The sequence below is a fragment of the Phacochoerus africanus genome, chromosome 6 (genome assembly GCF_016906955.1).
Source record: "Phacochoerus africanus isolate WHEZ1 chromosome 6, ROS_Pafr_v1, whole genome shotgun sequence".
NCBI classification, from domain to species: domain Eukaryota; kingdom Metazoa; phylum Chordata; class Mammalia; order Artiodactyla; family Suidae; genus Phacochoerus; species Phacochoerus africanus.
In genome coordinates, this window is record NC_062549.1 from 94,519,193 (window position 1) to 94,531,867 (window position 12,675).

The window sequence follows — 12,675 nt, forward strand, 5'->3', positions numbered from 1 at the left end:
GCATCAAATAAATGTTAATTCTTTAAAATTTATTTTTAGCTAATGCTTATTACTGTAACTATATAGACTTTTCTCTAGAACCAGATACATAACAGCTCAGGAGCAGGTGTGACCAGCTATCCCACAACTATGAAGCCATACCTGACACCACCAGCATATAGACACATCAGAGAAATGACACACAAAATTCATTCCCTTTGTGCTACCAGGAATACTTTGATGGAAAACCTGGGGAAGCACTGATATGTGTGAAAGTGATTTGCAGATAAAATATTTAATGATATCTAATGAGAAGAATAAATACTTGTTAAATACTTGTTATACTACTCACAAGTACATCAGATAAGGATTAAAATAGTGTTGGTATTTTTTTAAAGAAATCCTGACCAATACAATTGTATTGGAGAAGGACTTTGACAGGTAAGTTTAAACTTAATGGAAAGTGAAACCTTTAAAAACATGATACAGATATTAAAACAGAAATGCCAAATTAGGCCATATGACAATACTAAAATAAACAAAACAATGGTGAAGGAGTCGGCCTTTACATAATGGAAATTATGTATGAGTAATTCCCTTCAAAGCACTGTGGGCAAGCCATTCTGAAAGCAACTGAAATACTTAAAGTTAGGCGCTCAGAACCATGAAGTTAGAAACTGCACTATGAACGTCTTGGTGTAAAATGAGGATTTCTTCTGGTTGTGTCCTTCTTCCACCCCCCCCACCCCCCCCCCCGCCCCGGCTGTCTCCTTTTGGCCAGCCTGTGGCATATGGAGTTCTCAGGTGGGCCAGGGATCAGATCCCAGCTGCAATTGTGAGCTACACCACAACTGTGGCAATGTTCGATCCTCTACCTCACTGTGCCAGGCTAGAGACTGAACCTGCATCATAGTGCTGCAGAGATGCTGCAGGTTCCATTGTGCCACAGTGCGAACTCCCCAAACTTAAAATGTTTGATGACAAGGCTGTCTGTGGTCTAGAATTAGCTCCTTTACTGGTGTCTCATTTAATTTCTTGAAACAAAGCACACAGAAGAAATGACATCCTTTGGCTCCTAAGCTAAAAATCACCCACACAGTCAAGTTTGATATTTCAGTAAGGAATAATTTCTGAGGCTGAAAATAACTGAGCAGGAATTAGTCAAAAGACCCAATTTTGCCAATAAACTGCTTGTAGTTAATTATGAATTCTTTCAATGGCTATGATGCAACCCAAGATTACACTCTTTGGGTTGAAGTTATGACCACAAAAGCTATTTTCTGAAAAGCTATTAGGCTGAAGAACAACGAATGATACATCTAATCCAAATGCCATTTCTATTTGGCTTAGGAATATATTATGTTTTGATTTTCTACACATGTATTTTCATTGTATTTTGCTAAGGCAAATATTACATTCATTTTTAACAACTATTTGAAGGCTGAATGAAGTCTATAGAAATCTGTTGAGAAAAAAAAAAAAAAAAAAAGGGAGTTCCCGTCGTGGCGCAGTGGTTAACGAATCCGACTAGGAACCATGAGGTTGCGGGTTCGGTCCCTGCCCTTGCTCAGTGGGTTAACGATCCGGCATTGCCGTGAGCTGTGGTGTAGGTTGCAGATGCGGCTCGGATCCCACGTTGCTGTGGCTCTGGCGTAGGCCAGTGGCTACAGCTCCGATTCGACCCCTAGCCTGGGAACCTCCATATGCCGCGGGAGCGGCCCAAGAAATAGCAAAAAGACAAAAAAAAAAAAAAAGAAATCTGTTGGATAACACAAGAAAAAGAGTGGGATATTGTTTGTTTATTTAAGAATATTTTGCCTGGCTCCAAAAAGGATTTAAAGTGGTGAACTACACATAAACATTTGCTTAAAGTAATTATAACAACAGTAATATTCACAAGAGATAATCAACAGCTGAATTTATCTTTTTTTTTTTTTTAAAGATTCAAATTAAGTCTTTTGGAGTTCCCTGGTGGCCTAGTGGTTAAGGATTCAGTATTGTCACTACTGTGGCTTAAGTTGGATGCCTGGCCCAGGAACTTCCTGTGACAGACATCATCAAAAACAAAAAACAAAAAACGAATCTTTTATAGCTTTCTCCTCACTTAATCCCACCCCTCTGCTATCAACAGCTTGTGTTATGAGGTCCCTCCAATTCCCTCCCGTTTTGAGCACCTGCATTGCAAAGCGAGGAGGCAGGCCATGGGGGAAGACAGTCTTCAGCTCCTGGAGGGATATGTTGTAGTGCTGACCCTCATGCTGCTCCCTATGCTTGGCCTATGAAATAAAAATGCAAACAGGTATAATGGATAGAGTGACAAAGACTTTGAAAAAGTAGCAAGGGCCATCTAGTCCATACTGAGGAAACACTTCTCTCAGAGCTGGAAAAGATAGCTTTCATTTCTTAGGCAAAACCTCGTTGTTATCCCCAAATCCACAGTGTGTATATAAAGCTGATGTTGGTCTGAATGATGAAGCCAGTTGCTCAGCAACGTAAACCCTAGATATAGAGAGAGCAGGGACAATTCTTGCCATCTGGATTCTTCTAAGCTGTGTATAGAGATGCTCCAGTCACATGACAAGATCATCTGCATGCTGCTGTTGCCATAGAAACCCCAGAGGAACTGGCAGATAAAGGGACTACAATTACATGGAAAGCTGAAAGACACTTCAATGACTTCATTCATTTATTCTGTTTCATCTTGTGCTTGTGAAAGTGGATGAACACTAGAGACATAAATAAAACACATCCTGCTGAGATGGTGTTTTGGGCAATGAGTTTATTTTTTCCCCTTCCACCCGCACAGCATATGTTAAGATGGGGCAACTCAGGGGGTAGGGACGAAAAGGGACACAAAAGCTATTGGTTCTCTTCACATTTAAGACATTTAAGCACAGACCACACAACAAATTTCACTTATAAAAGGCAACAATAACACTGAGGAAGAAGAAATCAACATTTAGCCCAATGGGACCTGAAGTAGGAAATGCAACACTGGATATTGCTGGAATCCTGGCTTCTGCTGACAAACTTCACTTTAAAATGCTGCTCTTCTCAACTTATCAAGCTAGTTCCCTTTCCAGACACCATAGGAAATCCACTTAGAAAGGTGAAAGTACCAGATTGGCTGGTACCTGCCCTGCTATGTGATCCTGGGCAAGTAAGTCAATTTCTTTAGGATTCTCCATAGCAGGACTGGTGAACCAAGGCTGGCTACCCATTTTTGTAAATAAAGTTTTACTGTCACACAGCCACACCCATTTGTTTACGTCAGAGCTAAGTAGTTGTGACAGAGACCACTTTGGCTCATATGCCTAAAATAATCACTGTTTCCTGAAGGAAAAATCTGCCAATCCAACATATAGTAAGATCAATAATAACTACTTAATTTAACTTCTAAGGAACTGACTTATTAAGTATTTACCTACTCTATGCCCCACACAACCCTTGGCATGAAGTGAGTTCAATGGTAGGAATTAGAATAGATGTGGATTGACCTGAATTATGCTACCATGGTATCAGAGATGGATGGGGAACACTGGGGTTCCATAACGCTGTTGTAGGTACATTGCCTGACTATATTTAAATCTGCTTAGCTTCTTTGGGTTTCAGTTTTCCTGATATGTAAAACGACTTAAAGGTCCTGAAAAAAATCCATATGCACATTAGCAACTCACCGGATCATCCTCACTGGTGCGAGAAATAGCTCTGGGACTCTTAACTGGAACCTGGTTATCCAGATGAGCAGCAAGGCTTTGGGGTGCCTGGGTCCCCATATACAAAACATGTCCAGTGTCCAACTATAAAAGAAACCATTTTAGTGTTCTGGAATTACTAGGCTTTTTATTTTTGCTACAACACTGAGGTGTTCCCCCCCGCCCCACCCCCCTTTTTAGGGCTGCATCTGTGGCATACGCAAGTTCCCAGGCTAGAGGTTGAATCGGAACTGCAGCTGCTTGCCTACACCATACCCACAGCTATGTGGGATCCGAGCTGCGCCTGAGACCTACGCTGCAGCTCATAGCAATGCAGGATCCTTTGACTCACTGAGAGAGGACAGGGATTGAACCCGTATCCTCATGGATACTAGTCGGATTCTTAACCCAGTGAGCTACAGCGGGCACTCCTACGACACTGAGGTTTTAAGACATATCTGCCATATGGAAAAATATCACTAACATGCATTTTAGTTTTATGTAAACCAGATTCCTGTTATTCTTTATAGTTCTCTAAGTCCAATCATATTATTCATACTGTGAATCGGTTCCAACTTGCTATGTCTGGGCTCTGTCCCATATGGAAACAATTCCATCAGAGATTGTTCAGGAGCATAGCTAGCCATTAACAACCTAACTCAGGAAACGACATTTAATGCTCTTGCCCACAGTGATGAATGGTGGCCAGTATTGTACAATTCCCAGCTGTCTAGTAATCCTAGTGACCTCAGTTATTAGGGGATTAGTGCAGTGTTCCTATTTGATAGGTATAATTACACTCCCTGCAACAATTTTCTTGCTAGCTGTGCCCTGAAATAAAGAATCCTTTATTAAGGACATGTAATGAGGGAGTGTGTAAAGCATCCAGCTAAGTGAAAATAAACTGCTCTCCAGGCATGTCAGTGAACTGCACTTGGAAACCTCAGAAGTGGGGAAGGGTTAGGGGAGAGGATGAGATCTCAGGAGACAAATCTGAGAAAAAGCTAACTGGAGAATTCCCAAACTGGGTACAAGGATAAGAGGCCTTGTGTAGAAGTGAAAAGATGCCAGTTACAAGACAAAGATTAGAGTATGAAGCCAGCAAAATCAGGCGAATGGGGGTGTGAGAGATGGCTCTAATAAGGGAGTCTCTTGCTAGGTCAATAAGTAATATGAAAGCTGCCTGAACCAAGCAGCTTCATGAGTGTAGACAAGGTATACTGTTTTTGTACTACCTCTCCTAATACTTACCCATTTAACAAGAAGACCTTAAACTCCATTAACAACTTTATTTTTTCCCCCAAACTGATACCCTCACCTCTAAATCTCTGACTTTTCATCTTTCATAGTCTAGGAGATTTGTGCTCCCCAATACGTTTAACCTTCAGCTAATCAACAAAGCTTGGATGGTTCCCTACTAATATCAAAATAAGTCTCAAAGTCCTTAGCATGATAATCAAGGCCACTGGTAGGAGTTCAACCTACATTTCTAGTCCTACGCCTCTCCAAACTCTATACTCCAGCCAGACAACCATGCTAAAACATGTTCTTCATTTTCATGGCTTTATACTTCTGTTCATTCTACTTCAAATTCCCTATTTAATCTTACTCATCCTTTAGGGCTCATCTCAAATGTCAAATCCTCTGTGAAGATTCTCCAGACACTTCCAGGCAAAAGTAATTATCTTTCCCTCCATAGGGATAGCAATTTCTTTGTACTGCATGCACTTTTACTCTGCTTTGGACTACATTCACAGCTTCTGTTAACTGAGTACCTACAAGATGCTGGGCAATATAGGGTTATACACACATTATTTTTGAACCATGAATCCTAGAAGATAGGTAGAATGTTATGTCTATTTTATTGATGAGGGAAACCAAGGTTTGGGGAACTTAACTTTGTCTAAGGTCACAGGGTGGGTAACTGATGAAACTAGAATTCAAATCCAAGTTTGTCTGACTCCAAAATCTTTATCCTTTTTATATCATTTTGTCTCCGGTTCTAGGCCACAAGCACTTGGAGAAAGGATCAGGTTTTATTCATAAACTATTTCTATGTCTACTCCCATATTTTGCCTGTAAGCCATTTTGGAAATACAGCAACAGCAACAACAACAAAAAATATACAAAACATATACACAAAACAAACAGTATCATGTGTTGAGCAAGGCCAGTGTGAATTCAAGGTCTGTTATTCAGCATAGTGATCTGAACAATACACCCCACTACTGATACAATTTTCTCAATTCTACTGGAAAGTATCATGTCTCTAAGGCAGCAGTCAAGTGGAAAATTATAGACATTCAAGGGCCACAAGGTGGTGCTATTTCTACAAGAAACCTATGACTTTTTAGTTAAACGCTAATTTTGCAGCACATTAAAAGCTAGCAAAATGGATTCCTTACTTCTTAATGTCATATATGGCATCACCTAGCTAGTCTCATTTCCAGGGAAAACAACCACGTGTACAACTGCCTCTGCACAGTTTCAGGATGAAAATCACAGTTCAAAAAACAGCATTCATGAGCCAATAAAGGTTACTCTAAACCAATCCACAAAAAGCATAAAATTCTTCTGACATTTCTCTGCAGTTCTTTCTCAGGTCTTTCTCGCCTGCTAATAAGGAAGAAGAAATTGTAGACTTAATGGAATCCATCCCTTTGTTCTTTGCTTTTATTTTAATTTTATGATAATGGGTTTATTTGTTTGTTTATTTATTTATTATGAGAAAGGACCTGAAACAACACCCAACTGCCTGTGGGGTCATAATGGGTTATTTTGTTTGTTTGTTTTTGCTTTTTAGGGCGACACCCGTGGCACATGGAGGTTCCCAAGCTAGGGGTTGAATAGGAGCTACAGCTGCTGGCCTACGCCACAGCCACAGCAACATCAGATCGGAACTGTGTCTGCAACCTATACCACAGCTCATGGCAATGCCGGATCCTTAACCCACTGAGCAAGGCCAGGGGTTGAACCTGCAACCTTATGGTTCCTAGTCAGATTTGTTTCTGCTCCGCTACGATGGGAACTCCAATAATGGGTTATTTTATGTATACAGGTTTGTCATGAGTCTGGGGTTGGGGAGGGGGGATGAATACTATAGGAGGAAGGGATCCTTTTCCAGGAATCCAACTTATAATTAAATGATTAGATGGAAGTGACTAAGTGCTTCTGGCTCAGTTCTTATCCTTTAGGACTTAGCTCTGGTAGCATTTCCTTTGGACCCTATAATCCACATTAAGTGCTTCTCCTGGGTGCTGTTACAGCACCATGCTGTAACAATCATTTATTCATGATTCCACTACTGAACTTTGAGGTCCTGAAGAATATGGACCACAAAATGGAATACGGCACAGTGGTTAAGGCCACAGGCTTTGAAGTCAGACAGACCTGCTATCTAGTCTGGGTTAGATAACCAACTTCACACCATGTTACTTTAGGCAAGTTAGCCTTTCTAATCCTCAATTTCTGCATCTGTGAAACAAAGATCTTATCTACTTCATGAGTTGGTCATAATTAATGCCCAAAAAATAGTACCCTTTATTAGTGACATGAGTCATCTTAGAATCCTAAGTACCTGCCATATGGAAGGTACTAAAACATTATCTGCTAAATAAATGAGAGAATGAAGCAAAGCAACAGAATGGACTTTCTGACAGATGATTTTGTTATTTTAATCAGCTATCAGAAATTGGCAACTTATTCTTTTCAATACTTCATTGAGGGAAGATAATCATCAACTCAATTAGAGAATAATAAATGTTAATAAAGATAGCTGCACTTAAGCTTATTTATCTATTTTAATTCTCCTATGCCAGGGTAAATTCTTAAGCAAAACTGTTCTATAAGACCTGCTACTGGATTTTTAGCACAGTGAAGCGTATGGGCAGAGAAATGGAATTGTGACTGTTCTTTTCAGTGTAAACTTGTAAATTCAAGCACTAGTCAGCTCAAGTATTCCAGAGAATTTTATTCTGGGTACAGTGATTCCAGAAAGGAAATCCACCTAAAGACAGTTTGCACAAACTATTTAGGTCAGTTAGGACTCACCTTATGGACCCTGGAGATGAGCCTTGTTACTCCTTTCAGCATTACCCCTGCAATTTAAAAAAAAAGTGAAAAGGTAGGCCACCACTGGGAAAAGATATCTGCACAATAGATTAGTATCTAGAATAAAGAATGTCTTTAAATTTATTTTAAAAATGAAAAGACACAAATAGACATTTCACAGAAAAGAGAATGCAAATGGCTAGTAAACTCAAGAAAAGATTTTCACCTTTATTACGAATCAGGGAAATGTAAATTAAAAACACTACAATGAGGAGTTCCTGCTGTGGCACAGTGGCTAAGGATCTGGTGTTGCTGGGCAGCTGTGGCGTAGATTGCAGCTGTGGCTCAGATTTGATCCTTGACCTGGGAACTTCCATATGCTGCTGGTGGGGCCAAAAAAATAAAAAATAAAAACCCAACACGATGAGACACCATCCACAACCACCATATTAGGAAAAATGAAAAAGACAACAGCAAATGTTAAAGAGGGTGCAAAGTATTGGGAACTTTCCTATACTGTTTATGGCATCATAAATACAAATAAATATCTTGGAAAACAAATTTGGCATCGTCTGCGAAGTTGAAAACGTACATGTCTATGGCCCAGGTATTCTACTCCTTTGTATTTATTTTAGAAAAACAGGTATATATGTACACTGGGAAATATGTATCACAATGTTCATAGTAGTAGAACATGGATTATCAAATTCTAAAAAAGTTCAAACGTCCATTGAAGAAGAGTGGTTAAATAGAGATATGGTCATACAATGGAACATCATACAGAAATAAAAACAATAAACGAGAGTTCTTTTGTGGTCTAAATTAAAACCACTACAATGAGGAGTTCCTGCTCAGCAGGTTAAGGATCCTGCACTGTCCATGCAGTGGCTCAGGTTGCTGCTGTGGCATAGGTTTGATACTTGGCCCAGGTACTTCTGTACACTGGGGGACAGCCAAACAAAGCAAAGGAAAACAAAACAAAACAGCAAAATCTCCTGCATTTACATGTATGACATGTATGACATAGATGAGTCTCAAAAACTAATACTGAGTGAAAACTGTAATATATTGCATGACATAATTTATATAAAACTCAAAAACAGGGAGTTCCCTTCATTGCTCAGTGGTTAACGAACCTGACTCGGATCCTCATCCCTGGCCTTGCTCAGTAGGTTAAGGATCTGGCATTAGATCCTGGGGCAAGGTACACAAAGAAATTGGTAATGAACTATTTCAAATGATGGATACCGGATATATGAGTATTTGCTTTATTTTATCCTCATCCCTGGCCTTGCTCAGTGGGTTAAGGATCTGGCGTTGCCATGAGTTGTGGTGTAGGTCACAGATGTGGCCTGGATCCCGCCTTGCTGTGGCTATAGTACAGGCCAGTGGCTGTAGCTCTGATGGGACCCCTAGCCTGGGAACTTCCATATGTCGTATAAATATATGTAGTAAAACTGAAAGAGAAAGGCAAGAGAATGGTAAGTACAACATCTAGAATAATGCTTACCCTTAGGAGAGGTAAAGGGGCAAGACTGGGGCAAGGTACACAAAGAAATTGGTAATGAACTATTTCAAATGATGGATACTGGATATATGAGTATTTGCTTTATTTTATACCGTGTGTGTTATATTTATTCATTTGTATGTTGGAAGTTTTTTTTTTTTTTAATTAAAAAGCCTTAATCACAAGGGAGCTAAAAAATGTTTAAAATACTTAAATGCAACTCTCAATATTCAATAGTAAATAGCATAACTAAATCAAATCTCTAGGTAATTATGTACTTCATTTTGACTAATAAGTTTCACCTTTCTTACATATGAAATCTTTAAAACAGCAGCAGCAACAACAGTGTTGCACACATTTATTCAACAATAACAAGAGAGTTGTACCCATTTATTTAAAAGTTACTGAGCACCTATGATGTGCCAGGCCTCTGAATAAGATGGTGAACAAAGCGGTTATGGTCTGTGACCCAATGGAGCTTGTAGTACAGTTAAGAGATGCCACAAACTCTTCGAATCCCATCTTTTTAGTTTCCAAGTTTATTTTTTAATACAGACGCCAATGCATTCCTTCAGTCATTCAAGAAATTTGTGATGTGCTTCCACATGCCCATGCTTTACAGTGGTGAACAAGACGGGCATGGTCTCTACTGGCTTGCCTCCCATTTACATGTGGGAATCCAAGGCTCCTTTGCTGTGTTTCAAAATCATAAGTCTAGAGCAGCAGTTCCCAAAATGAGTTTGTTGACTACTAACTAGTAAAAAAAATGTACCAATGCTCTCTGGCTAAAGAAATTTGAGAATGCTATATAGTTATTCATTTCTTGAATAATTACAATATATCATATACTAGTATATTTAAAGGCTTTGGGAATATAGTAAGGGACATCATGTTAATTCAAATTGACTTGGCCTTGGGAATGCTTGGAACTCCTCTGTTACAAAATACTCTTTTTTTTTTTGTCTTCTTAGGGCCTCACCCACAGCATTTAGAGGTTTCCAGGCTAGGGATCAAATTGGAGCTACAGCTGCCGGCCTACACCACAGCCACAGCAATGCAGGATCCAAGCCACGTCTGCGACCTACACCACAGCTCATGGCAATGCCAGATTCTTAGCCTACTGACCAAGGCCAGGGATTGAACCTGCATCTTCATGGATACTAGTCGATTTGACAACTGCTAAGCCATGATGGGAAGTCCACAAGATACTATTAATAACACTCTCCTAGATGGTAATGGAAGGGCTGCTGCTGTGGAGTGAGGTGGTGGCTGTGAGCATGTGCCCAGGCCTGAAAGAGGAAGCTCTACTAGGCCACAGGCAGAGGCAAGGCCCCCTCTATTCTCCGATCTTTAGCTGTTCTTAGTTCTGCCGACCACTGCCTCCACTGCTGCCCAACAACTGTCCAACGTATACCACTGCCACCTGCTGCCTAATCCAACTGTGCAGAAAAGAGCTAAAAGAGCAAGCCCTAGACCACTACCCTTAGAAAGGCCTGTTGCGGCTGCCCCTTAGCTGCTGTCTGGGAACCTGGATTTCAGGAGAGTTCCTACTATTCCCAGAACTGGTAAGAGTAGGTCACTGTGCCCACACTGTTTATACAAACAGGACATTTTATGTTAAATACCTACTTTCTTTCTGGGTGCCTGGAATTTTAGTACATGCTAGGCAGAAAATGACTACACAACCAGCCCCACTAAAGACCCTGGGCACTGAGATGCTATTGGGTTTCCCTGAGTGGCAACATTTCATGTGCTGTCCTAACTTATTATTATTATTATTTTTTTTTTTTTTGGTCTTTTTAGGGCTGCACCCCTGGCACATGGAGGTTCCCAGGCTAGGGGTTGAATTGGAGCTGCAGCCGCTGGCCTACACCACAGCCACAGCAACACGGGATCTGAGCCATGTCTGCGACCTACACCACAGCTCATGGCAACGCCGGATCCTTAACTCACTACGGACTACCTACCGATCGAACCCGTATCCTCATGGATGCTAGTCAGAATCATTTCCATTGAGCCATGACAGCAACTCTAATACTCACGGATGCTAGTTGGGTTCGCCAACAGCTGAGCCATGACAGGAACTCCATGCTGTCATAACTTTTCACTAAAGGAATTAAGTGTGTCCTATGTGTGATTTACCGGGAAAGGACTCTTGCAAGCTTACGTCTGGTTTCTTTCAGATTTCGCCCAATGTGCCTTCGTCCTTTGCTGATTTTGCTCTGTATCCTTTTGTTGTAAAAAGTAACAGCTGTTAAGTGTGACTATGTGCTGACTTCGGAGTCCTCCTAGGGAATCAGAGAAGCTGGGGGTGTTCTTGGCAAACACCAATACAACCACCCAGTGCCATCTCGAACCAGTCTCCACCTGGTACCCAATACCACCGGATACCATCACTGGCACCCACCACCACCGTCTCTGAACAGCTCAATTTTCTTAACCTGAATTTTTTTCAATCCTCCCTTATTTTAACTACTTCAGCTCCCTGCTTCCTTGCTGATCTAGGACCGGCTAACACCATACTAACTCTACCTATCAGCTGATTTCCAACCCTAAGCCCTCCAACTCAACTTTCCCAACTACCAAACTAGTCATGACCCCAGTGTCACTACAAGAGCATCAGGCCCACTCAAGCCTGCTCCTTGGATCATCTCAACATGCTCTGGTACAACCACTAATATGAGACAGCTGTGGGCTCCAGCTCTGGAGGGAGGCAGGTCCTAGAAAGAGTGGGTGACATGATCCTGAGGTCGCTATTTCTTCTTCTAGGTATGCCTGTGTCATTAAGGCCATTATTCTGGCCCTGTTTTAGATATTATGGGAAGAGCTGGTCAGGACAATGTGACCAGTTTTCCATCTTATATGCTGCATCTTATATCCATATTACAACATTGGGTCTACCAGCCTCCAATCTTGAACCACTCTAATCCATCCCCTCCACTGAAGTCTTGCTCTTATAACCCTTTAATATTTTATCACTGCTTTTAAAGGTAAAGGACACACATGCACGCGTGTGCATGCGTGCACACAAACACACACATGGCTTACTTAAGAATAATAGAAGATACTTTGAGAAAAAAAAGGGGGTGGTGAATCTCAAAAGTCTGATCTTAAAGAGGAAATCTGGACTAAACCATACTTTCCATATCCTCTTAAAATACCTATAAGTAGAAAAAAGTCCTAATGATAAGACAAATGAAAGCAGAAGAATGGAATATTTGCTCACTCTACATTCTAGGACATTATACAAATCAGGGCACTGCAAGAAAAAGGCTCAAAGTCACTAATACTATGAAAAAATTGAGTACTGATTTCTCCTCTCAGTTTCTTCATGTCCTTTGAATGCTGATTTGCAGAGTACAAGTTAACCACATGTTTATTACTGGAAGGCAGGTAGAGGACAGGTTTCCTATTAAAACTGACTGATGGTACAAAATGAAAAGA

At 40.7% G+C, this 12,675-nt stretch overlaps 1 protein-coding gene across 5 annotated transcripts in view; it reads right to left on the bottom strand.

The window, feature by feature from the left end:
• Positions 1 to 12,675, bottom strand: part of DAP3 (death associated protein 3) — a 43,596-nt gene that overhangs the window by 15,072 nt on the left and 15,849 nt on the right. For all 5 annotated transcript variants that reach the window (XR_007135501.1, XM_047784361.1, XM_047784359.1 and 2 more), the window contains exons 2-4: positions 7,725 to 7,771; positions 3,657 to 3,779; positions 2,154 to 2,255 (exon numbers count right to left, since the gene is read on the bottom strand). Coding sequence is in view for 4 of the 5 variants with exons in the window: in XM_047784361.1 (XP_047640317.1) it covers positions 2,154 to 2,255; positions 3,657 to 3,779; positions 7,725 to 7,766 (267 nt within the window). In the remaining variant the exon portion in view is untranslated. The remainder of the gene's footprint in view (positions 1 to 2,153; positions 2,256 to 3,656; positions 3,780 to 7,724; positions 7,772 to 12,675) is intronic.